Below are 25,579 nucleotides of genomic sequence, written 5' to 3' on the forward strand. Positions count from 1 at the left end.
GGCTCTGGGCTGATGGCTCGGAGCCTGGAGCCTGTTTCCGATTCTGTGTCTCCCTCTCTCTCTGCCCCTCCCCCGTTCATGCTCTGTTTCTCTCTGTCCCAAAAATAAATAAAAAACGTTGAAAAAAAAAAAATTAAAAAAAAAAAATAAAGTTGTCAAAACTGATGATCAAATCCATTAAAATGTTTTTACAAAGCAACAATTAGGACAGAAAGTTCAAAACTCTTTTTCCTATTTTGTTAAAAGTGTACATGTATATATACACATAGACTACGGTATCTAAACATATTTATGTGGATACTACATCTACCTATCTATCTACCATCTATCATACACATGATATATATCTATATATGCTGCACGCATCTATATATACTTACAATAAAATGCATAAATATTGCTTTGGTTAAATCATAGATAAATATCTCATTCTTTATCATTGTTCTTATTATTTATAATGGCAAAAATATCTCCTATATGATTATGATTAATCTGGTAATTGAATACGGTTTGCCTTTTAAATAATTCAATTAACTTTAGTAAATTAAAAAGTTTTCTTACACAGTTGCAAAATTAAGGACAAAATGAAACACTACTTTATGATATGTAGCATCCCTTTAAATGAAACCCTTCCAAGTGTGAAGAATGTGTTAAGGTTTTATCAAATGAATGCTCTGTGTAGAAAAACTGATCTAAATCGTGATTTAAACTTTACAACCACTATGATCTTTCCATTTGAGCAAAACTTCTCTTGGAAACTGAAAGGGTAGGGGGGTTATCTCAGACCTCTGGGGATATCCCAGGAAACAAAAGCTGCTCTAAAGGAATTGTGCAAGATTGACACCGACAGGAATTCCTTTCTAGACGATGTGAGACTGTAGATTTGGTATTTAGTTCCACTGAGGAAAGGGGAAGCTACTGAGCTTTTTACTTACCCAGGGAATGAGTCCTGAAGACCCTCAATGGTCTGTGCGTGTGCGGATGTCTCCGGGGGTGATCAAATCCCCCCCTCACCCCGCAGGGAGGAGACTGTGTGTAGAGACCGCAATCAGCACCTGCCGGTCAGCAGATAAGCCCTCCATATGCAGAGGCACTCGCCCAGCTGTGGCAGAGGAGCAGAGCCAGCCCCTTCCCTCCCCCATCCCCGCAGAACAAAGGGCGGTCATTTTCTGCTCCTCCCAGAGTCAGATGCACGCACACACGCCTTCCATCACAATTAACTCAAGAAACTGAAACACAACACAAACTCACCAGCAACATGCTCAAAATCAATACCATCAATACCCAGAACGAGGATACCAAAAAAGCAAAACAAAACAAACCTATTGAAAGAGTAAATACTCAAAGCAACAGGGCTCCAGTCAGACACACTACAAGGTCAACAAATCTAAGACAAGTTCAGGTACAGGGCGCCTTATAAACTGAATAGCTAGCCATTATCCCTGGGGTCGCAAACGTAAATGCCTTCAGGGACCAGCTAGTGGAAAGGTCTATAAGATAATACAGAGCGGGCCTGTCATGAACTGGACCGCAGGTGCCCCAGGTAAAGGCATTCACATTTAATTTTTTGAAATTTCAACTCTTGCAGCATGATTCTTAGACAGAGTCTACAATCAAATAGAGAAGGAAACAGAGTTAATTATGGGTACAGAATAGATGAAATAGAATAAGAGTCAAAGCCAGAAATGTGGCATGTCCACAGAGAATGAAAGTCAGAGCAGTGATCCTAGCTGTCTTTTATTTGAAAGGATGGTGACCACTTGGTTTATATCTTCAAAGGCAAGAGCAAAACAAAAGTTAAAAGACATGGCTTATTAAACTCTAATATGAGGGATTCAGATTTGTCAAACAGATTCTTGACATAAATAATTGAGCTAGATTACAAAAAGATCGCACATGTTCTCTTGGAAGGCTTTAAATAAATGGAGCCTCCAAGAACTATAGGTGTGGCCTTATTGGAAGGCAAGGGGTGGACCAAATGACCTCCCAAGGTCCTGATTTAAATATGTCTGCATAGTCAACCCTTGGTTATCCAGTCCAAAGAAGAAGACAGTGACAAATCATCCTACGCTGAAGATAATAAAAAGTTATATTTGTCTTTGGAATGTATTTGGTACTTAAATTAGAATGTGTCTTTCTGATGCTCTGAGAATTCACAATGCTTCACAACAGCCACAAAAAAGGCCTGACCTGGAGCTGGGAGGCTGCCCAATTTCGCCATCCTGTCCTCCATGCAAGCCTTCTCCTTTGCTGGGGGTGGGCAATATCATCTTTCAGAAGAACACTCAGCAGCCCAAGCTTTCTCAGACAGGGCCCACCTGGCTCAACCCTCCCCTGGGATTAAAGAGAACAGTCTTTCCCTGATCTCTGGCTGATTCAGGATGAAGAGTCGGGATGGTGTGGGCTTTGTTTTCAGAGGATGACTCCCAAGTGCTATATAGGACCCACAGGAAGCAGCAAGCTAGACAAGGTTTACTCTAAGCTGACTACAAACAACGGTCTAGCCTCCCCACCACAGAGGACACAGAAGCAAATTCCTGGGGTTTCTTGAGAGAGAGAGAGGGACTTCATTGAAAGGGAAGATGAAATGAGTGCCCAGCAGTTGGAAAGAATGAAGCTGCATGTTCAGGAGACGCAGTACAACCCATGCACGTGAAAGGATGGGTGTGATGGAGAGCTGCACTTGAAGCCAGCGTCCAAGGTGAAGGGAGGGCATGCCCACAGCAGCAACTTGTGGAGGGTCCAGCAGGAGGGAAGGATGGTTGCCCCACCATCCTCTGTCACTCCCAGGGTCTACCAGGGGAGGCTGGTGTCACCTAACAGGAGGCAGGGCCAACTAGAACATTTCAGAAATGCATCGAAGTCATTTAACCAGAGACTCATGGCTCTGGGAGGAATGATTTGATGAGGTGGGCTGCTCCCTGATTCAGAGAGACACTGGACCGTCACAGCACTGAATGCAGACAAGCTGCTTGGCCCCACCCTACTCAGGTCACTCAGGCAACAGGGTCACTACAATCACTTCTGACCTGCCTTTTTCTAGCACACTCTGCTCTTTAGTTTTTCCTTCTTAAGACCCAGAACCGTGCTAATTTAAATGTGGCTATTTAGTTTAAATGACATAAAATTAAAAATTCAGTTCCTCAGTCACAGTAGCCACATTTCAAGTGCTCAACAGTCCCATGTGGCTAATGGACACCATATTGGACAGCACCAACACAGAACATCTATGTCATCACAGAAAGTTCCACTGGATGGTGCACTTATCCAGACTTCTAGGAGCGTCTAGAATCAGGTACCTTCTACTCTTCACAGGGTAGAAGATATGAATAAATGGAAGAAGAAGTGTGCTTTACAAAGTGTCTTTTCTGTACATCATCACCCCTGATCCTCACGACTGCCCTGGGTGGTAGGTGGGGGTAGACTTCAATAGGTACCTTATACAGATGAGGAAAGCAGGCACCACATAGCTAAGTAACTTACATGAAGTTCGCAACTATTGAGTGGTATTGTTAGAATTAAAATCAGGTCTTCCAATTCCAAGGTCAGTGCTTTCTACTGTTACATGCAACTGCTACAAATAATGTTACCTGCCAGTGACTTTTTTCAGTGCTGCCATAAAAGCTCAGGCCTCCCAGAATGACGCTGACATGCCCTTGTGTTTTCACTGGTCGGCTGATTTTTGAAGTGATGACAAAACTTTGCACAACTGTAGTTCAGCAGCTTTAGAGTTAGGAAGCCCAGGGGTTCGAATCCTGACCCATCCACATCTTGTTTCATTGACTAGGGCAGGTGGCTTACCATCTAATTTCCTTTCCTTGTATATGTACTTCATAGTGTTGTCAGGAGGATTAAATAAAACAATGCCTCTGAAAAAGGCTTAGCACAGTGCCTGGAATGTATTAGAGATCCATAAATAACAACTATCCATGGTTACTGGCAGAATTGACAATGCACTGGTACATGCAATACCCTATTGAGGCTTCAAGACAAAAAAGCATTATGATTATTCCCCTTTCTCCAGCTGATACACCTGAATCTCAGTGAGTAAGGGATTGACTTAAGGTCATGCAACTAGAAAGCTGTAGATCTAGGGCATGAACTCAAGCTATTTGGACTCTAAATCACATGCTTGTCTTTCTACGCAATGTTGCTTCTCAGAAGAGAAGGGAACAGTGGGCACCAAGGCACGCTTTAGAGGATGTTTAGCTACCCTGAATTCCCATCTTCCTCCCTTCTTTGAAGTGGACAATTAATGTTTTCTTGGTCTTATGGAAGATACTGTGCAAAGGCAGCTTTGAGCATCCCAATCGATCATAATTGTCACCTTTAAGCCACTCCTATGTAGGGATGTTTACACTGGTAAGGAAGTAATGCTTGTATAACTAAGGAAGCTTAAAAACATGAAGAGAATGCCTTGAAGCAGAGTATTCAAATTCTCTTTCTGAAAAACCATCCATGCTCCATCTTCTCCCCGCTATAGCAAAAGGCAAGGACATGGCATACTAGAGCCCCAGCTGAGCCCAGCTGAGACCTATGGGTGGGAATATGTGTTGTTGCAAGCCACTGGCTTTTGGTGGTTGTTACTCAGCCTTATCACAGCAAAAGCTGACTAATACACCTGTCAGACTCAGGGTAGGAGGCACTTACCCTGCCACAACGATCTCAAAATCTCCATCATGGTCCACATCGGTGACTGCCACACCATAGTTGAGCTGGGTGGGGTTGCTGTCATAGTCAGGGGGCAGGACCGAGCTGGTGACTGCAGTGAACATGGGTTCAGCACGCTGGGACCCCTCAATGGGGGGCAGAAACCGCAGCAGCAGCAGGAACAATAACATCCTGAACACCTGAAACCAAAAGTTATGAATGTTACTGCAAGTTCTGATAACCAAACAGCCCAGAGTAGGCACATAAGTACCTTTCCCCCCTGTTCACGGAGGGCTTGGCAATTCCTAGGCTGCCACTTTCCCCTAAGACCTGCCCTAACTACCATGTTTAAAACTGCAGCCTGCCTGCATCACCCCTGATCATACTTATCCTGCTCTGCTTTATCTTTTTCTTAGCACCTTTCACTGTGTAACATACTGTGTAATTTACTTATTCATTGTGGTTACTATTTATCATCTGTCTCCCTCTGCTAGAATGTAAGCTCCACCAGGGCAAGAATCTTTGTACTTTGCTAACTCACTGGCATCGAGCCAAGGACAGGGGCTGGCACATAATAGGCACTCAATACACACTTGTTGAGTGAATGAAGGAAGGAAGGAATGGTCGAGTATAAATATATAAGCATCTCCCATACTCTGAAAGAAAGATTGGGGGAATGTACAAAATAACCACTTTCAAATAGTCCAGGTGTGGAGCGAGCCCCCATGAGTACCCTGGTCTAGAACAACAATAGAGGCAGTGAAGGATTATCCTTCTATGGGAGATACCCCAGAGGTAGCCTGGAGTGAGTCTGAGACTTGGCAGGTTCCTCTGGCCAAGGTCCCTCCCTAGGGCAGCTGGCCATCATCTCCAGATCAGGAAGCAGTCAGTTAGGAAATGTATTCCAGCAGGATCTGGCGGGTGGTACATCATTCACTTGGAGAAATTAAACCATTGTGTGCGTGTTTTATTATAAATTAATTATGTATAATCCATTGTATAATTCATTATTATATCTCTAACATAACTCAGGGTGTTGTCGAGCAGCCTGGGGCCATGGGAGCTGGTGACATGCACCCAGGAGACTGATGAGAATGGCCAAGGAGGTAGAAGGACTCCACCCCCTCTTTGTGTGAGCTACAGATGGCACCACCCTGAGACTCTGCCTGGAGGCCTGGAATCAGAACTCAGAGTGTTCTAAAGGCCCTCCTGGAACAAGTCCCATGAAGGCTGTAGGTCCGGTCTTGCAGGCAAAGTGGGGCCTTCCTGCCTTCAGAAGGCAGCAGACCCCTTCTTGATGGAACTTTTCCTGCTGGCATGCTGGTGCGTCTGGCAGCTGAGAACAAGGCTGAGTGAGGCTGAGGTCTTAATGAAGAAGATGGGGAGGCTGGCTCCCCATAAGGAGACAGACACTCCTGCCAGCAAATGAGCCTGCCTCAGTTCAGGACCCAGAAACTCAAATGAGGGGCCCAGGCACTGCCTTCACAGTCAAACATGATTCAGAAGCCTCTCTCATGCCTTGCTGGTGAGGCCGGGGAGAGACCCAGGGGGCAGGGCTCCAACTGCAGGGCAGAAACTAATCTCAGTGAGCCTTCCTGGGAAGGAGGCTCTTGGAGCCTGTTCACAGGGCACATGTTGGGTGTTGCACTGTCAGAGTGAGGTCAAGTCTAAATTACAGAGATGTCTGAACAAGACAGTATCTTCTACTGGGCTGTCTAATCACTGAAGGCAAATGCATCACTGTGAGAGTTCTGCCACTCGGCAGGAAGTTTGGTTGGATGAAGGAAACTTATAATTGGATTAATGAGCAGCTGGTGGTAAAAATGAGAAGCTAAAGAGTATTTAATAACCAGTGTAGACATGCTGAAATGTAGGGTGGATCTGAAGGTCACTGGTCTTTTCAAGGTATGACCTCTATTATAGGGACAGCAAATGAGTTTCAACCTGAGAGCCAGATCCAATTGATTGGTAGTGGATTGAAAGAGTACTGTGATCAGATTACAAGGTTTTCAATGGACACAGAAGAGAAAGTGGCATTGGGTATACCTTCTAGGAGCTAGGTAGTCCCTCCTGGGCACCATTCCTGCAATTTGGGTCACTGCCACCAGGGAGGCAGGTACCCCTATTGGGGTAATACAAGCAACTGGTAGAAATTTTCTAATGAAGGCCACGAGAGGCAAGAAGCCTGATCCAGCCTGTTGATTTTTACCTTTTCTGTGAAAAGGTGAACTTTTAATTAAAGGAGCCATATGAAAGAGGTAGCTACTCTGTGTTAACCATTTCCAGATAAATACCCTAAAGCAAGACTAAAAAGAAGTAATACACTTATGGGTTGACCTCTATTTTGCTTGGTGACCTTGAACAAGTCACAGCCTTGTTGGGTCCCAGCTTTCTTCTCCAAAATGAAGGTTTGGAATAGACTCTAAAGGTGCTTCCCAGCTCTAAAATTCTATGATGAATTAAAGGATTTTTTTTTTTTTTTAGAAGCAGACCTTCAGTAGTTTTTCTCCCTAGCTCCTTCCAAAAATTTCAGACCAACCTGTGTGATTTTCTTTTCTGAGCATATTGAACATATTTTGAACAAAACAGCTTTTGGCAGGATTCTACAGTAGTTCACCCACAGGGGCCAAGGCCAGAGAGGAATCAGCCATCTGATTGGAATCTGAAATCACCCCGCAGTGGACAGCCTCCCCCACGGTGCAGGGAGAACACGCACTTTATCATGAAGAAACTCAGGAAAAGGTCTGGAAAATATCTCCTTCTACTCTCAGGGCTCACATGAAAGAAATCCCTGAAGTGCTCCTCTAAACCATGGCTACACAGACTGCTCGCCAGACCAGCATCAACATCAGCCAGGAGTTTGTTAACATGCAGGATCTTGGGCCCCACGCCAGACCTAATAAGTCAGAATATGCATTTTATTATTTTTTAGTTTTTATTAAAAAATTTTTTAATGTTAATTTATTTTTGAGAGAGAGAGTGTGTGAGCAGGGGAGGGCAGAGAGAGAGGGAGACACAGAATCTGAAGTAGGCTCCAGGCTCTGGCTGACAGCACAGAGCTGGACGTGGGGCTCAAACTCATGAACCATGAGGTCATGACCTGAGCCAAAGTCAGATGCTTAACTGACTGAGCCATCCTGGCACCCCCAGAATATGCATTTTAATAAGACTTTAGGTGACACAAATGCACGTTAAAATTTGAGAAACACTGCTTAGCTGTAGCTGTATACTAGAATTACTGGGGGAGTTTTTAAAAAATACTGTTGTCCAACAATGATTTCTTGGACATGACACCAAAAGTACACACAACAAAAGGAAATACAGATAAAATGGATTACCTCAAAATTTAAAACTTTAGCACATCAAAGGACACTATCAGCAGAGCAAAAAAGTGACCCGCCAAACAGGAGAAAATATTTGCAAATCATACATCTGATAAGGGATTAATATCCAGAATATATAAAGAGTTCCTACAACTCAACAACAAAAAAAACAACCCAATTAAAAATGGGTAAGGGACTTGAATAGACACTGCTCCAAAGAAGAGATATACAAATGGCCAATTAATATGTGAAAAGACACTCAACATCAGCAACCATTAAGGAAATGCAAATCAAAACTACAATAAGAGACCACTCATACCATTAGGATGGTTATAGTAAAAAAAAAAAAAAACAAAACAAAAAAACAAAAAAGATGGAAAATGGCAATCGTTCGTGAAGATGTGGAGGAGTAAGACCTTTGTGTATGGCTGGTGGGAATGTAAAACGGTACAGCTACTGCGGAAAACTGCTATGTAGCAGTGCCTCAAAAAAAGCCCCAAATACAATTGCCATGTGATCCGGCAATCCCACTTCTGAGTTTACACTGGAAAGAACTAAAAGAGGGGACTCAGACAGATATTTCTACACCCATGTTCACAGCAGCATTATTCACAATAGCCAAAAGATGGAAGCAGCCCAAGAGTCCAAATGGGGAAACAAAATGTGGTCTATACATAGAATGGAATACTAGAACCTTTGGAAAGGAAGAGAATTCTGACACATGCTACAACATGGATAAACTGCAAAGACATTATGCTAAGTGGAGTAAGCCAGTCACAAGGATACGTAATCTATAATTCCACTCAGATGCAGTACCCAGGGTAGTCACGTTCACAGACACAGAAAATAGGATGCTGGCCGCCAGGGCTTGGTGGGGAGAGGAGAAACGGGGAGTTCGTGTTTAATGGATACAGAGTTTCAGTTTGGGAAGATGACAAATTTAGAGACGGATGATAGTGATGTTGCACAACAATGTGAACGCACTCAGTGTCACTGACCTGTACACTTAAAAATGGCTAAAGTGGCAAACTTTATGTTCTCTCGATATATGTTAGCACAATAACAAAATATAGATGTCTGGTCTCATACCAAGAGATTCCCACTTAACTCGCACCGGCTGCAGCAGGGGCATCAGAGTTTTAAAAGCTCCCATGTGATCATAATATGTCGCAAAATTTAAGAAGCGCCGTTCTACACGAGTGCTTCAGTACTTCTCCAACTTTAATGTGCATACGAATCATCTGGGGGTTTGTTAAAATGCAGATTCTGACTCGGTAGATCTGTAGTAGGGTCCAACATTCTCTAGTTCTGACAAGTTCCCAGGTGACGTCAATGGCTCCAGTCTACCAACTGCATGTTGAATAGCGAGGAACAGCTATCCCACAGCTCCCAGGCCAGAAGCCAGGGTATACACTACAGTGAAGGTACGAGATTAGTTCCAGAACCTTCTCCTCTGTCTCCAGATCTAAGGAGCTGAAATCAAGGGAGGGTTATGCAATCCACAGGGCTGCAGGCTGTTTATCCTTATACGCTCAAAGTACTAGCTGTCTTCAGCTCTAAGTTAAATTACCACACTTGATATGGAGTGACAAAGAAGGATTCGGACTCCAGTTTTTGCAAAAAAGTGAGAAGAGGGGAAGGGTTGGAACTGGAGGGGGGGTCAGGTCAAGGAGAAAAGAGATAGCTACCATCAAAGGCTTACAGAAAATGGGGTATGGGCAGGAATTTGCAGGCAAGATAGAGATGCATGGGGCGCCTGGGTGGCTCAGTCGGTTAAGCGGCCGACTTCGGCTCAGGTCATGATCTCGCGGTCCGTGAGTTCGAGCCCCGCGTCGGGCTCTGTGCTGACAGCTCAGAGCCTGGAGCCTGCTTCAGATTCTGTGTCTCCCTCTCTCTGACCCTCCCCCGTTCATGCTTTGTCTCTCTCTGTCTCAAAAATAAATAAGCGTTAAAAAAAAATATTAAAAAAAAAGACAGAGATGCATGCCAATGTGTTCTTAAAAACCATCATAGTGCCTGGTACTAGTAGGTGCTCAATTATTATTTGTTAAATGTACAAAGGAAGGAATATGTCCAAATGATAATGTGAACCGGCAGAAATGGCTTGCAACTTGTCAAACACTTATTTAAAAACTGTTCTTTCCCGAAAGCAATGCTTCTCAAACTGTAACGTGCTTACAGATCACCTGAAGATCTTGGTAAAATGCAGATTCTGATTTGGTAGGTCTGGGGTGGGGCCCGAGTTTCTGCACTCTAACAAAATGTCACAGGATGCCTCTGCTGCTGGTCTGCAGACTTTGCTTTTAGTAGCAAGGCTCTAGACCAACGGTTCTAAACCCTAGCTGGCCAACAGAATCACCTGGGCAGTGTTTAGAAACACACTGTGGCCCAGCTCCTTCACCCAGTTCTGATTACATCGGTCTGAGGTGGGGCTTGGGTGCTGTATATTTTTAGAAGCTCCCCAGATGATGTTGATGGGCAGCCTGGGCTGAGAACCACTGCCCCAGGCGCATGGTCCTCAGATATCCGGGAGTGTAAGCTACAATCTGATTTAAAGTGAAAAATGTTTCTGCTACCAAAATTCATCAGCAGATTGTTGAAGTACCTAAGAAAGCCTGCTTAGCTAGAGAATGTCAAAGGAAGACGTGAGACGCGGAGTTTGGGGAGGAGAGCCGAGCGGGATGGGACTGCCTGAAGCCGCGGCACAGCAGGCACCCGGAGTGACCTCACATTTTACATGCCTGACTTGGGAAACCTCCTGTCACACCACTGTGAACATCTGAATCTTGTGGGAGAGCGTGGAGAAGTTAAAAATAGAATTAAAAAGTAGGTTGAACTGAATTTTTTTGTTTTCTTGAATGCTCGGGTATTAAGTGCCTACTATGTATTCGAGCACTGAGTGGTGCCGAGCGGTAGGTTAAGCGTGTAAGTGCAAAGGGCGGACGTAGGGGCAGAGCGGCCTGGAGGAGGCAAGGCTGACTCGCAAAGGCAAAGCTTGGGCAGGCTGGGGAGTGGGGCCAGGGTACCTGTACCTAGCTAGATAAGGAACATGGGCTGCGCCTGCAGGGGAGGAGCGGGCAGGGGCAGAGAGGGGTCTGTCTTAACAAGGGCAAGAGATCGCAGAACTTGTGTTTCAGACAGTGAGAAGAATTGCTTTGTAATAATAATTAAAAAAAAAAAAAAAGCTCTCTAAGCAAACTTCTTGAGCAATCCTCAGCGGGATAAAAAGAGGGAAAGAAAAACCCAAAGCCTGGAGTCAGGGACCTGGATTTGGATCTCAACACCCGCCCCGCCCCACAAACTAGGACCTGGGGCATGTTCCTTAATTGTTCAGATCTTCAGTGTCCTCATCTGTGAGGTGGGAATCATATGCCACACCAAGGTTTCAAGGGTTAGGTGAGTGAGTGAGCACCTGCCGGGGGCCAGGCAGGGCAGCGCTGCTCACCGCTCGTTTCCCTTCCTTTCACACGGATAGTGTTAGGTTAGATCGTCCTTAGACATTGGCTGGGGGTCACATGCAGCCAAACTCAGTTTTCTGCGGCCTTGGGACTTTCCTCAATTGGGTCTGAAAACTGGTAACCAAGCAACCTAGATCTCGGATGTGGGGTCAGGCAGCTGTGAGGAGAGGCTTCCAGGACAATTTTCAGGGCAAGCAGTTCTTTAGCAATTATCGAAAGAGCCAAGGGCACCACCCCGAGATCTCACAAAAGAAGAGCTCGGAATGCTTCAGATGTTGGGAATGGGCAGAGAGCACAGACCCTTTCCAGACATTGTAGGAGGGCAGAGTCTCACTCTACAAAAGAGCTCTGGATGCTTCGGATGTTAGAGATGAGCAGGGAGCCCAGACCCTTTCCAGACACTGTAAGAGGGCAGAGGCTCCAGAGAGAAAGACAGCTGCGGGGTCACTGTGCCCTGTGCAGGCTGGGCCACCAGATCTATGCAGAGTCCCACGGAGGAGGGCTTGGAACTAGGGCATCTTTGGAGAAGAGGCAACAGAAGCCGTCTTGGTTTATTTACCCATAGCGACACTCCCTGTGGACCCGCGATGAGCCTGGGATTCTGCTTGGCAGCACTAAGGTCACAGGGAGGAAGTCAACATTTGCAGTACAGGGTGAAGGGTGCCATGGAGGAGGACGCACAAAGAGAAACCTAACTTAGCTCGGCGGGGGGGGGGGGGGAGGGGGACGGGGGGGGACTGGAGTGCTTCCACACAGATAGGGTGCTGTAGGTGCTGTAGCCACAAGTTAAAGATGTTAAGGAGGTAGCAGACAGGAGAGGAAGGAGAGAAGGAGCAGAGAGCAGACCCAAAGGTGTGGAGGACCCGGCTGTTAAGCCACCCTGGCCTTCCTGGCCTTCTAGAACTGTCTATTTATTTACTTATTTGTAACTTTTTTATTCATTTTTGAGACAGAGAGAGAGACAGAGCACTAGTGGGGGAGGGGCAGAGAGCAAGGGAGACACAGAATCCAAAGCAGGCTCCAGGCTCTGAGCTGTCAGCACAGAGCCCAACGCAGGGCTTGAACCCATGAACTGTAAGATCATGACTCATGGGCCGAAGTCAGACACTTAACTGACTGAGCCACCCAGGCGCCCCTAGCACTGCCTATTTAAAGGCCCCAATCCCCTGATCATGAGTTGGGAGGAAGCATTAATTTCCCAGTCCGGAAGTTTCCATCCAGAAGACCTTCCACTTGCCTAGAGCAAGGGTTCTCAACTGGGGGCAATTTTGCTTCCCCACCTGCTCCCTGGAGTATCTGTCAATGTCTGGGGATATTTTTGGTTGTCAGACCAGGGAAGGGCGGTGCCACTGGCATCTAGTGGGTAGAGGCCAGGGCTGCTGCCAAACTTCCTAGGGTGCACAGGACCGCCCCCACAACAAAGATGTGTCCAGCCCAAATCACCAACAGGGTGCGACTGAGAACCTCCAGTGCTGGTGCAGCATTCCCAGCCTCCTTTCTCCCCCCAACTCCTCCTCCTGAGGGCCTGAGCAGGGACTCACAGACCGGTCAGTGTGCAAGAACTGGGCAGGAGAGCCCTTTATGGACCTGCCTCCCTGCAGAGGCTGCTCTCTGCCCAGTGCTGAGGTGGGTCAGGCAGGCTCAGTCCTTCCCCCACCCTCAGGGAGGGCCGCAGTGAGGTGCCCCACAGACCCCACTCTGAAGCCTGGCCTTCCAAACAGCGGTATCTGTAGTGACCGTGGCATTCTAATCTCTGCCTGAGGCTTGCCTCTCTCCTCCCTTCTTCCTCCCCCCTTCTCTCTCTCAGTTGGTTCTGAACCTGAGTAAGGAAGGGGGATGCTCTTCATTGGGCCCCTTCCAACCTCAACACTGTCATTCCGGTTGGAAATGCGGTGTCATAATTGGTTCTTGCTTCTTCCTCATTCCTCACACCTGCTGGATCACCACGTCCATGCTGCTCCATGGATATTTCTCAAAACTGCTCGTTCTTTCCACCCCCACTGCCGGAGATCGGCTCCTCTGTCTTTCACCCGAACAGTGGCAATACTAACTACCCCCTTCCTCTCAGCTCCCCCACTTCCACATGCCTGTCAGAGCTCTGTTTCTAATCTCCGAACTGATCACATCTCTCTTTAGCTTAATTCATGGGACTCTGTACACCAGGCAAACAGATCTCCACTGCAATTCTGCATAACAAGTACCACATGAGGAACGGCTAGTAATATGAACACTTACCTGACTACTGACTAGGTGCCAGGCACTACTCTAAACCTTCGCCCAGATGATCTCATTCAATCTTCATAGTAACCTTGTGAGGTAGGTATTGCTCCTGACCCCATTTCACAGATGAGGAAACAAAGGCACAGCGAGGTTAAGTAACCTGCTTAAGGTCACAAAGCTAGTACGTAGTGGAGCCAGATTTTGTGTCTAAGCACACCGGCTCCAGAATTGGTATTCTGGACACTACACTAGACAGACACCTTCTCTCACTATACCAAACTTGTCTTAAACCAAGTGAGATGGGAACGCAGTGGAAGGAGCAAGCACCATTGCCTGCGGTGGCAGGGGGGGGCCCAAGAGAGAGGCAGTGGTGAGTTGGCCAAGGGGAGAAGGTGGAGAAAGTGTCCCAGGCTGAGGGGCCGGCATGAGGCGTGGACAAGCAGGCTTGTGCTGTGCAATGAGGCTCTGTGTGGCTGGAGCACAGGATGGGGCAGGGCAATCTTTGGGAAGGAGGGTGGCTGAGGAGGCTGGAAAAGAGAGGCGGTCTCATGAGCAGTACTAGCCAGAGTGGGTTAGGGAACCACCCAGCTGGGGGTGGTGTGTTAGAAAGCCCAGTGTAGCAGTGGGGTGTGGAGGAAGCCATGGGAGGGTGCAGCTGGAAGCTGAGATGCCAGCTGGGAAGCAAATACTGTGCCCAAGTGGGAGAGAAAGCTGGAGGTGCCCCTCAGTCACTCACTCATTTATTCATTCCATATTCCCACACACCCACACCGTATCAGGCACTGTGCCCAACACTGGGAAGACAACTGAAAACAAAATAAAGGCCTTGCCCCACGGAGTATATGTTCTGAGGCCTCAGTCATGGGTGTCTCTCCACCTTGTCTCTGTCCTCATCTTCTGCATCGCCAAATGCTAGACTTTCGGAATCTGCCCCCCCACCGCCGCCCCCCACCTGAGGGGCCACCAAGTCCTATGCATCTTCCCCAGCACCCAGAAAATATAAGGTTTCCTTCTCTTTCCCTCTACCTGGGGAAAACACCACATGCTGCCTGCAGCTGCACTCACGGATAGGAAGCAGACTTGGTCCTGCTCCAGAAAAGCCAGAGGAAAACTCAGGGGACCCAGGCTAGGAGGTGCCACAGAGACTAGCAGGCTAATGAAACGGGGTTACCGAAAGTGAGAGGACAAATGGAGTCTCCCAGCCTTACGCACAGGGCACACAGCAGGTGCCTCAGAAGTATTGTTAATTGCTTAGACTCCCTGGTCTGTGAAACGGGAAATGAAATGAGATAATGCCTGTTAAGTGCTGAGCACAGTGCCTGGCAAACACAAAGCCCGTACATGGTAGGTGACGGTAACAGCAATCACACTATTACTACTGCTAACAAATGTTGAATGAAGGAATGCAGTTCAGGAGGTGGAGCCCAGGCCCACCAGGTACTCCCCTTCCAGAAGTAGTTGCCAAAGTTGAATGGAATGCCTGGGGACTGTCAGACTTCGAGAGATAGGCTTCTTTCTGTGACTCATTTGTCTAGGGAGGCTGGTGGAGTTCTTTGGCTTCTTCAGCACTGCCTTCCACACACAGGACCCCTCCATTTACTGACATATACATACACATGCATGCTCAAACAGTAGATGCCCACGGGCCAGGTCAGAAATGACAGCTAAGGCATGGCTCCTGACCTCCAGGAGCTTATAGTTGAGCAGGGGTGAGGCACAATTCGGAGGGATAAGCTCAGAGCAGCAACAGGTACAACGTGCAGCTGCAGCCTGTAAGAGGAGGAGTTGTCTAGGGAGGCGGGTAGGAAGGGCAGGTAGAAGGAAGGAAGGAAAACTGAGATTCCAAGGGAGCTGCATTCCAGGTGGATTTACAGATCAAGGCTTGTGTGCACTAGGCAAAGGCAGTTGTTGCTGGAATGCCGGGTCGGGGGTGTGGAGTGCAGGGTGTGGGAAAAGGTGGAGGCAGCAGCTGTGGCCTGTGGAGCCTGCAAGGTCAGGAGCCTGGAGTCATACAATGGGAGAGGGTTTGGCGTTGGCTAAGACATGATCAGACTTGCATTTTATTAAAAAAAAAATTGTTTTTAATGAGACAGAGCGATTTAGATTTGGGGCAGCAGTGTTCAGGACAGGTAGGCTGTGCTTCTGAAAAGTGAGTGAGCTTCTGAAAAGTTTCACAGAGGGGACTGGCGTCCTGGGGCAGGGCAGTGGCATGGCACTGGACGACCTCCAGACTTCTTTTCCAGGCCTAAGAGTCTACGGGTCAGGGATTTTTGTTTTTTTGTTTTTTTCCTAAATCACTTAAAATGCATTAGTGGACCTTGCTATTTAGAAGCATGCCCCTGGGAATCTTTTGGTGAAGCAGTGATTCCCTCCCTAGTCTGTCTTCAGTGGAAATCCAAATTCTCATCTATTCTATCAGCTGAAAGCAAAGTCATACTTACACTGAGCTTCCCTGCAGCAGCCTGGTGGGAAGGTGGAGGGAAGGGGAGTGAGCGCGTGGAGGGTGGTAAAGAGGAGGAGAAACTCAGCCTTGCCCAAGGCTCAGAGCCTGCCACCACCTTGTAGGGTGGGCCCTGCCTGAACTCCTCAACCCCTGCTTGAGCAGTGGGACCTTGAGGTCTCTAGAGCCCTCTGGGAAGAAGGAGCCAGAAGGAAGACTGGCCAGTTTGGAGATCCGCTTTCATACCAAGAGTCACCTCTGCCCCAGAACAGCCACCCACATTCACCTATTTATTCAAGCAGCCACGGAGTTCTTCCATGTGCCAAGCACCATGCCAGGCACTGAGGTTATTATGGCTAAGAACAAAAGACACAGTGCCTGCCTTGACACTGCTTACGAGGCAGTATTTCTCCTTCTCAGGGACTCTTGTGTCCCCACTTGCAAAAGCCTCCTTGGACATATATAGCTTCTCAGAGGAGAGGTGCATGATTACGATTTCCAAGAAAGTCTGTTCTTAGAGACCAGGATGAAAGGGAATGCGACGTCACTTAGACAACGAATCTGTAGGTGACGGAAAGGGCCTGTCTGCTTAGCTCCTCTGATTACAGGGATTGACCAGAGTGTAACCTTGATCCTCTAAGGAGAGACTCAAGTGACTGCCTACCTCCAATCCTCAGTGCACAGAGAGCGAGACCAGAGATGGGCCTTCAGTGAAAAACACCAACCGAGGCTGCTCCTATCAATCTTGAAGGAGCTTTTCTCCCCATTTAGGTGGGGATGGGGCTCCCAGGCTTGTTTCCTACCCAGACAGCTGAGTCAGGATTCACCTGGCACAACAGGTCCTTATAAAGAAGACATCAAAGGAAGGCAGGGAAGGGATGCCAAGGGAGGAAGCTCCACTTGGGGGCTGCTCTCCAGGCAGGTGGAGGCTGCTGTTAGGGTGGAAGTCCCCACAGTCTCTCCCTTGGTCAACGGGACACCTTGAGCTCAGCGGTGATTCCCATGACCTTGTCACTGTACTTGTTGGGTGCAAACAAAGATAACAGTAACTAGAAACAACAGGAAGGGTCATTTTATACACTCTCTGTACTTGCAATTCTTCTGTGGCTAATTAAAGTAATATGTCAAAACGTCCCTTGGAAGAGATCTTTAAGAATTTGTCTGTTAAGTAAACAAGGTTTTACTAATTAATGACACGCCTTCTCAACCCTCCAGTGAAGTTCTTTGCAGAACTTCCCTGTGCCAAGAGGGTTGAGCAGGAAAGGGTGAAGAAGTTCCCACCTCCCCCCTCCCGGAGGGAGAGGGGACAAATCCAATCGCTTGTCATTTGTGGAGCTATCAGTTTGTCCTCCGGATGTTGATCAGATTTCCTGGGCTGGAACCAACTTACAGGGCCAGGGTACTGGAATTTTTCCAAGAAGAAAACGTTTTGCTTCTTACGAAGTCAACATGATGTCTTTCAAGGAAAATTTTTATCTTCTCCTTTTTAAGTGCCTAGGGTTTTTGAAGGGCAAATCTTTGTACTTTTCTCTAAAGATAATGATTATGATGTACTTACCATTTGCTAAGACCACCCGCCATCCACACACACACACACTCAGAGAGGCCTGGGGGTGGGGGAATGATGCGCCCAATGTTACACAATGAGTCAGTGGCACAGTCAGAAATAGAACTTTCCAAACTCCCAAATTCTTAATAATAGCAATATTAATAATAGTCTCTTTATAATTTTCTAAGTGTTTTCACAGCTCACAGTGAATCTTCACAACATCTTTGAGAGAGTCTGTAAGTTGGTCTCAGCAAACAACAGATCTGAGTTCCAGACCAGCATGGCCGCCCGCTTGCTGTAGGACCCTTGCTAGTTTTTTTTTACCTCTCTAGATCTTAGTGTTCTCAACTGTGAAATGGGAGAGCGGGATGAGAACGCATCTGAAATTCCTCCCATTTCTAGCATGCTACGATTCTGTGTGGCACTGCTCCAGTCCAGGTTCCGCAGCCTGGCATTGCTGACATTTTAGGCCGATTTTTTTGTTGGGGGGCTGTCCTATGCATTATAGGATATTTAGCCTCATCCCTGGCCTCTACCCATTGGATGGTAGTAGCACTCTCTAGCCCAGTGGTGACAACCAGTATCTCCAGATACTGCCAAATGTCTGGGAGGCAAAGTAGGCCCCCTAGTCAGTGCCGAAGAGCTTCAATAAGGTCAAGATCACGAGTGGTTCAGTGTGAACTTCCTGTCCCCAAACGCTTCACACCTTTCTGTATGGTTTTCAAATACAGCGTCCAAGTCCTTTGCTGCTTCTCATTTCTTAACTGCCCTAAGTGGTCCAGGGTGTGTTGGGTGTGATAATAAGCCAATTGATTTCATACTTTTTCCTAAGGAGAGTTCACAGGTTTATGTCCCCTAAGCAACCAGCCAGGCTCCCCAGAAATCCCTCGCAGAGCCCCGGCTGGCCTGGAAGCCTGTATCTGCAGCCTGCAGGAGGCTCGGTGAGCACAGATTTGTCAGCACTCTTAAATCACTGGGCTCGGGGAAGGCTTCTCCCAGCACAAAGATCCTTCCTTAGGAATCAATAGCTCAGGGCCCTTCATCACATTCAGAATTATCCTGGGACCTGTAAAATTTCTTTTCCCCAAGTATGTCAGAACCCCCAAACGAAGCCCCAAGGTGGGGGAAGGAAGAAGGCAAGGAGGGAGCCCTGCCAGGAAGGCCTTGTCCATCAGCCCAGATGTTGCTGTGAGCAGAGGGCTGATATGCAAACCTGGACACTCAGCCTCACTTGCTTGGAAAAGGAGGCCTCGGTGTGGTTCCCAGTGATCCCACAACAATATCCCCTTCCAGCTGAATACCTTTTTATGTCTTACTGAGGGCAGAGGCATGTTAGAGACTATCTTCCTTGCTCTTCACTGTCTATCCTACCCTCATCACAGGGCTGCCATCTTCACCATTTTGCAGAGGAGGAAACTGAGGCATGCAGAGGTTAAGCAGTTTGTCCAAAGTCTCTAAGCCAGTAAGTGCGGGAGCCAGATCCTAAGCCTGTGTCCTTTCTACTCCATGGATTGCCTTCCCAATGAGAGTAAGGTAAGGGTCAGCCATCCAGTGGGGCTCGCAAAACGAGTGGCTTCTTGATTTCTCAGGGTCTAATGCCACTTCTCAAACTCTATGTCCTCTCCTCCATTAAACCAAAATCTAGAGATCCTATGCTACAGCCATATTTTACGTAATTATATTCTTCTCCTTATCCAGACTAGACCAAGCCTTGGGAATGCAGGCACATTTCTTCAGCTAGAGCCGGGAGCTGGCGTGGATCTCAAGCACGGTCTCTCAGAACCCCACTTCTTAAAGGAGGGGCTGTTGCTGTCTGGTGGTCCACGTAATCTTACTACCTCCCTCCCCCCTTGAAGACTAAGACCCAACTTGCCTGTGAGCCTGGAGGAGAAGAGGAAACTCAAGCATCTTCCCTGGCAACAAGCATCCCTTGGGTGAGCTTTAGGGACAGAAGAGGATCTGGCTCTCAGAATTCTGGGGCTTGGCAGGCACTAGTTCCTTCCGAGGGTCGCCACCAAGTCTGCTGAGGCTCTGGGAGGAACCCAGAGGAGCTCCATGCAGTGTACAAAGGAACGGGGTGGGGAGAGGAAATGGAGGGGCGGCCCACAGGCTACTCAGCAAACCTCCTTCCCGGGGCCCAGCTCAGATGTCGACAGTCAGACTTACAGAACAGAAAAAGGGCAGTGGAAATGGTAGCATCTTCCAGGTCACCCAAGAAGCCCTAATACGAGGATTTTGCAAAAATAGAGCATCCTAGCACTCTGACCTTGAGCTGGGAGCAGCAAAGATGGGGAAATGGGCAAATAACTGTTGGGAACTCTCCACTCCACCCAGTATCTGAGTAATGGAGGTGTCAGCGGCAGTGGTATGATGCAGGACAGGGAGACCCTACTCCAGCACGCCTTTGTGAAAGAAAGGAAGAGCTTTGACTTGGGTTTCAAGGCCACAGAGAGGGACTGGGCACTTCTGATTCCTACATGCATGGACGGAGAACTGGAGTTGCTTTGTCTCTGCCTAAAAGACTGCTTGGAATAATGAGATAAGATAATGGACGAAAGGGAAAAAAACCACTAGGAATTTCTATTACCTGCATATGTACATTACAAGAACTTTATCTGCTCCTCACTCTGAATAATTGATTTGAAGGCAATTTCCCCAAATTTACTAATTTTGTTAATTGACCGATGTCAGCAGCTACGAGTACCTAGTGTGCCAAGAACACACGTCCATCTCCATAGTAAAAAGGGAGGAAGCAGGTCACAGAGTAGAAAGAGCTCTGAGCAGAGAACTGGAAATCCTGAAACCTCATCCAGTGTCTTCCATCAAAGAGCCATTGTGACCTTGGACCAGACACTCGCCTTCACTGGGCTTCAGCTTTCTCATCTGTAAATTAAGTATGCATGTGAGTGCTGGGGATGGGATGAGGTTGGACTAGATGCTCTTCAAGGATCCTCCCTTCTAGCCCTAATGCTCTTGGACTCCAGGAGCTGCTAACAAGTTCAAAGGACACACCAGAACCAAGCACAAAGGAATGATCTCAGAGAGCAGGTGGGGCTGAGTACTAGCTCTCTGTCCTTGGAATGTTGTACGTGCATCTGCCCCATTGCACCTGAGATGACAGGACCACCTGATGTCCAGGAAGCCTGTGGTAGAAGGGCTTCAATCATGAAGGTGAGGGTTGGGGGCTGTGGTCTCGGCTTGCTTAGAGGTTTAGTTACCATGGTCAGTGAACAGCAAGAAGTGGGAAAGTCTTGACCTGGGTGCCTTTGGCGCCCCCTACTGGACACCAAGGAGCCTGCTTCACCTTTAACCCCTGATCGCTTCAGCAGGCAGCAAGGAAGATTGAGAACAGGAGACTGTCATAAGCACTTTCATAGTACTGCCTTTGTGGTCCCTGGTCCTCTCTCCACAACAGCGTATGTTTCACTCCCTAGAATTACACAGACTATTGGTCCACACATTTACAGGCAACCTGTGCAGGATGGGACATCTTAAGCAAACATCAAGATGCCACAAAATAAACATCAGGGTTCAGAACACCAGGTGCAACCCAGATGGAGAGAAGGGAAGAAAGAGCAACAAGCAGGTATTTCGCTGCACAAATCCACATTGGAGAGAAGGTGTTGGGAAATGTAGCAGAAAACGTTGACTGCAGGCAGAGAATGGAGCTGGGTCTGGGGTTATGGACTGATAACCCCCCTAAAAGATCTCCAGGTTGAAGCAGCTCCTCTAGGAGTTCAAAACACCCACTCATGTTCAGGAATAGTATACAGGTGAAGGATATACCCCAACTGAGGAGCATGCCTTTGACCTTCTCCAGAGTCCATCAGTGCCAACTGGAAACCAGAATATTCTAATTGTGGTCCACTGCGCCAGCCTCAAGACCCTAAACCCCCTTCATTGCTTCTTAAATTGACTTTGGGACCTGCTGCCAGAATGATGTTCTTAAGCCAGAGAGAGAGAAAATGCTTCCTCAAAAGGTATATTGGAAGAACTACCATGTTCCCACTTTTCCATCCTCCATCATCCCCTTCCTCAGGGCCAAGAGTGACGTACAGCAAGACTCTGAATTCACTCTAGTTCAGTCTTGGGTATGTCCAGCCCCAAGGCATCAGGGTAAAAAAATCTCCCATCAGCAGCATTTGTCTCCCCACGTGAGTTCCCCAAATTCAAGGCGGCACTACAGAGCTGTCCCCCATTCTTGGAACCTTTTCCCCTTCTTTTCCACCCGGCTTCACTTGGGAAGTCCTGCACCCATCCCAGAAGACATCTCAAGTGTGACTCGAGAACGTGTCCTGCCTGGAGAGCAGAAGCACCTCCTGGGACGCACAGGAGCCACACTAGGTGCACACTCCACCACAGGCGCCAGCAATATTCATTAGTCATTCCCTGAGGAAGGGGAGCGCCCCCACCCCCCTCCAACCTCAGGAGCCTTTCCCGACCACTCTGGGAGGCTCCCATCCAGGCTGGGATGACTCTGGACTCTTGAGTTGGTTTTTGCAGAAACGGGACTAAGCAGGGTTCCCAACTACTGTATGTACTGCGAAGAAGCGAGCTGCATTGTTGGGCATGCCCCCAAGTCTGGCCTGCTGCCCCATCAAAGCCTCCATGTGCCCCCAAGGGCCGAGGAAGACCCCGTTCCCCCCTGGAATGCCTGAAGCTGGTTTGCCTGAAACAGGCTGCGAGCGAGGAGACCACACCTCGGTCCAGCAAAGGCAGCTGGCAGCTACGCTGCTCGCGGAGCTGGCTCCTGGAGCTCTCGGCCACGGAGCGCTGTGCCTAGGAGCTCGGCTTCCCCGGGGAAGAAGCACAGGCTCCCCGGGGCTCTTCCCCATCCTAGCAGCGTAGTGGGTGAGCTACTACTGGTCGAGGCCAGTAGCTTCCCCGGCTCGGAGCTGAGCCCAGCTGGGTGACTCCCAAATACCCCCAGCACATCCTTCCTCACCTGCTCCGCCCCCCTGGCAGCCCCAGTGCCCCCCTCCCCAAACGGCTGACCTCCAGGGCGCCCCCAACACCTTCCCTGCCAGCTGAGTGGGCTGTCGTCCGCACACCCCCGCTTCCACCTCTCCTCCACCTCCAGCCCCGCGCCCGCCTCGCCCCCAGCCCGCGGGGGAGGCTCGGCGCGCCGGTCGAGTCCTGCGCAAGTTGGACACACAGCCGCCGCCTTCAGTGGCGGTGTCCGTTTTCCCGGTTCCCCGGCGGCATCCCCGCCACCCCTGCGGGCGAGTCGGGAGGGGCGCGCAGAGCGGGAGAAACTTTCTCCGCCTGAGGGAGTGGGGGCACGGGAGCGGGTACTCACGCCGAGGTCAGCGCTCGGAGCCATCTTGGGGCTCTCTCAGCCCCACCGCCTGGGGGCGTCGGAGCGCGGGCACTCACTGCCTCCGCCGCCGCCGCCGCCGCCGCAGCCGCCTTCCAGCTCCCAGCCCCGGTCCCGGGCTGGCCTCGAGCCTCCCGCCCCGCCACCGCTCGCTCGCTTTATACAACTCCACTCGAGCGCGCCCGGGCTTATGTAAAGGCTGGCGGAGACCCGCAGCCAATGGCGCGGCAGCTGGAGCGGGGGGGCCCGGGGCGGGGGGCGCCCGCACGGCCAATCGCGGCGCGGGGAGCCCGGGCAGCCGGTGGGGGGAGGGGACGCCTCCCCGCGCTGATTTAGGAGCGGGGATTGCGGTGGCAGCAGCCGGCAGCCGGGCCGGGCCGGGCCGGCGCGGCGCGGCGCGGCGGGCGCTGGGGTGGGCGGCGGCGCAGGCGGCGGCGAGGGCGGGCGCCCCCCGCACCCCGCGGCTGCGTCGCGTAACCTTCAGGAGGCAGCGGGGCCTGGCTGGGGGGGCGGGCGGCCGGGGGAGGGTGGCGGCGAGGGCGCCTGGCGGGGCGCTGGGGGCCCCGGGCCGGCGGGAAGCGGGGGTCCCTCGGGAGGAAGCGCCGAGAACGCAGGCCAGGGGGGAGGGGAGGGAGGCGAGCCCCTGGGCCCCGCGGCCACCCCAGCGCGCAGGGCCGAGGGTGGCGGCGGGAGCGGCGGCGCTGCCTTGCCTTTCCCCCCCAGATAGTGATCTGGCGTCGCCGGGCAGGGCCGTAGCGGCCGCGCGTGGCGCGCTGATGGCGCGATTTCGCGCTGCGGAGCGAGCGCTGAGCCGATCTTTATCCGGCCTGGAAACGTGTCCGAACGCCTCCCGGGGACTGCTCAGTATGGAGAGCCGAGCTTCGCGACGGCCCCAGAGGGCGGGGAGCGGGCGAGCACGGCTCGGAGAGCAGGCGTGGCGGCCGAGGCGGCGGAGGCGGCGGGCCGCAGCCCCTTCCCCCAGTTCCGGCGAGCCGCCGGCAGTGCCTCCGCCGTGTCCCCACCCCGGCAGCGCCGGGGCTGAGCTTAATCTGGGGTCTACCGGTAGGCCTACCCGCTCGGGTCCTTCCAGTCCCTCTCACCGCTTTTCTCACAGGTACTGCTAACCCCCACCTCGACCCCCAGCCCGCTGCAGTGGCCGAGATGGTTTCAGTCTCTCTGGACCAGGGGCTGTGCCGGCTAAGCGCCAGGTCAGCAGTGCCCAAAATACCCGTGTGTTGGGCAGGAAATGGGCCTAGGTCGATAACACTCTGAAGACAAGTCCTTTGTTTTGCGCCTAGAATAGACCTGGCACATAGTAGGTGATCAGTAAGGATTTATTGGATGAAATTTGAGCTTCCATGAGTAGAGTCTTTGCGTTTCTGAAAGCTGGGGCAGGGGGCACTGGAAGAGAAAGACCTGGGAATACACCATCAGAAAGGAGGGAGCTAGGACTGTTTTTTTTCATCTGTTGAGGGCTTTGTGACCATCACTCTGGCTTCTGGGCACTGGACTCTTAAAATGACTCCAATGTGGTCTTTGGTTGTGTGTGTGTGTGTGTGTGTGTGTGTGTGTGTGTGTGTGTGTGTGTTTAATGGAGACCCTCCTGCCAACTAGCCCCTGGCCCCACTTATTGCCAGGTTTTAGCAGAACTACCAGAGGCTACTTTGGGCCCTGTTTTCCGGTCTCTGTGACTGTCCTCTGGAAAGAAATAGGTAAGGTTCTTAGTCTTGGAACTGGAACTAGCTCAGGTTCTTAGTCTTTTGAGGGTTGTGGACCCTTTTGAGAATCTGGCAAAAACTGTTGAATCCTCCCTCTAGAAAAATCTATAAACACACATGCATGCGCACACACACGCAAACACATCTCTGAGTATCATGTCAGGATCATTAGGGATCTCAAGTCTTTCCTGGGGCTCTGCCCAATGTCAACCTGTTTCTCTGGGGGTCTAGGGCAGTGGTGTATAATCTTTTCCCTTTGGGAGATCAACTCTTTTGAGCCTTTCAAGTATCTGATTAATGGTAGGGGTTTGTTTCTCAGAAAAATGGTCAATCACATACACGCATACATGTTGCCGTGCAAATTTAGGGGGTTCATGGACCCTTAAAAGTTAATCTAAGACCCCAAATTAAGAACCTTCACTTAGCAGAAACTCTGCCCCAAGGACACACCTGATTCAGAGCTCTTTCCTTAAGGAGTCCGGTCTGCTGCTGTATCACGCCGTCATCCTGTTCGGAGGGCATCTGAGTCATATGGATGCCCCTGGCATCCCAGAGGCCACCTCCATGCTTGTTTCTGCATCTTGGTTCCCACCACCCTCTTAGTGTGGAGGTAAGTTGCAGGTTGTCTTGTTCTGTCTGATCAATGAGTGTTCCTTAGCTAGAAACTTCAACTCAGGGAGATAGCAAGTGACTGGTAATTAACCAGTTTCACTCAATCCCAAGCACCTAAGCACACCTTTCTTGGTTTTTGTTCTCACCTCTCTCTCTGCTGGTGAAGCTGTGAGCAGCAGCCCCAGCTGTGGAGCCTCGCCTCACCTAAACCCAGCAGATTTAGTAACCAATGCAGTAATTATCAGCATCAGTCATCCAGATGTGAATAGGCTGTCTGCACAAAACAGCTCTA

At 49.6% G+C, this 25,579-nt stretch overlaps 1 protein-coding gene across 6 annotated transcripts in view; it reads right to left on the reverse strand.

Moving 5' to 3' along the window:
• CRTAC1 (cartilage acidic protein 1) overlaps positions 1 to 23,120 on the reverse strand; it is a 157,442-nt gene extending 134,322 nt beyond the window's left edge. For 2 of the 6 annotated variants that reach the window (XM_019459052.2, XM_019459050.2), the window contains exons 1-2: positions 22,940 to 23,118; positions 4,651 to 4,850 (exon numbers count right to left, since the gene is read on the reverse strand). In XM_019459052.2, the coding sequence (XP_019314597.1) occupies positions 4,651 to 4,850; positions 22,940 to 22,963 (224 nt within the window). In that variant the 5' untranslated portion in view covers positions 22,964 to 23,118. Of the gene's footprint in view, positions 1 to 4,650; positions 4,851 to 22,939 lie in introns of all 6 variants that reach the window. The other 4 variants (XM_019459047.2, XM_053909807.1, XM_019459049.2 and 1 more) reach the window with 2 other exon arrangements.
• Between the last annotated feature and the right edge of the window lie 2,459 nt (positions 23,121 to 25,579).

Source organism: Panthera pardus, unplaced genomic scaffold, assembly GCF_024362965.1.
Source record: "Panthera pardus isolate Hobbes unplaced genomic scaffold, ASM2436296v1 HiC_scaffold_22, whole genome shotgun sequence".
NCBI classification, from domain to species: Eukaryota; Metazoa; Chordata; class Mammalia; order Carnivora; family Felidae; genus Panthera; species Panthera pardus.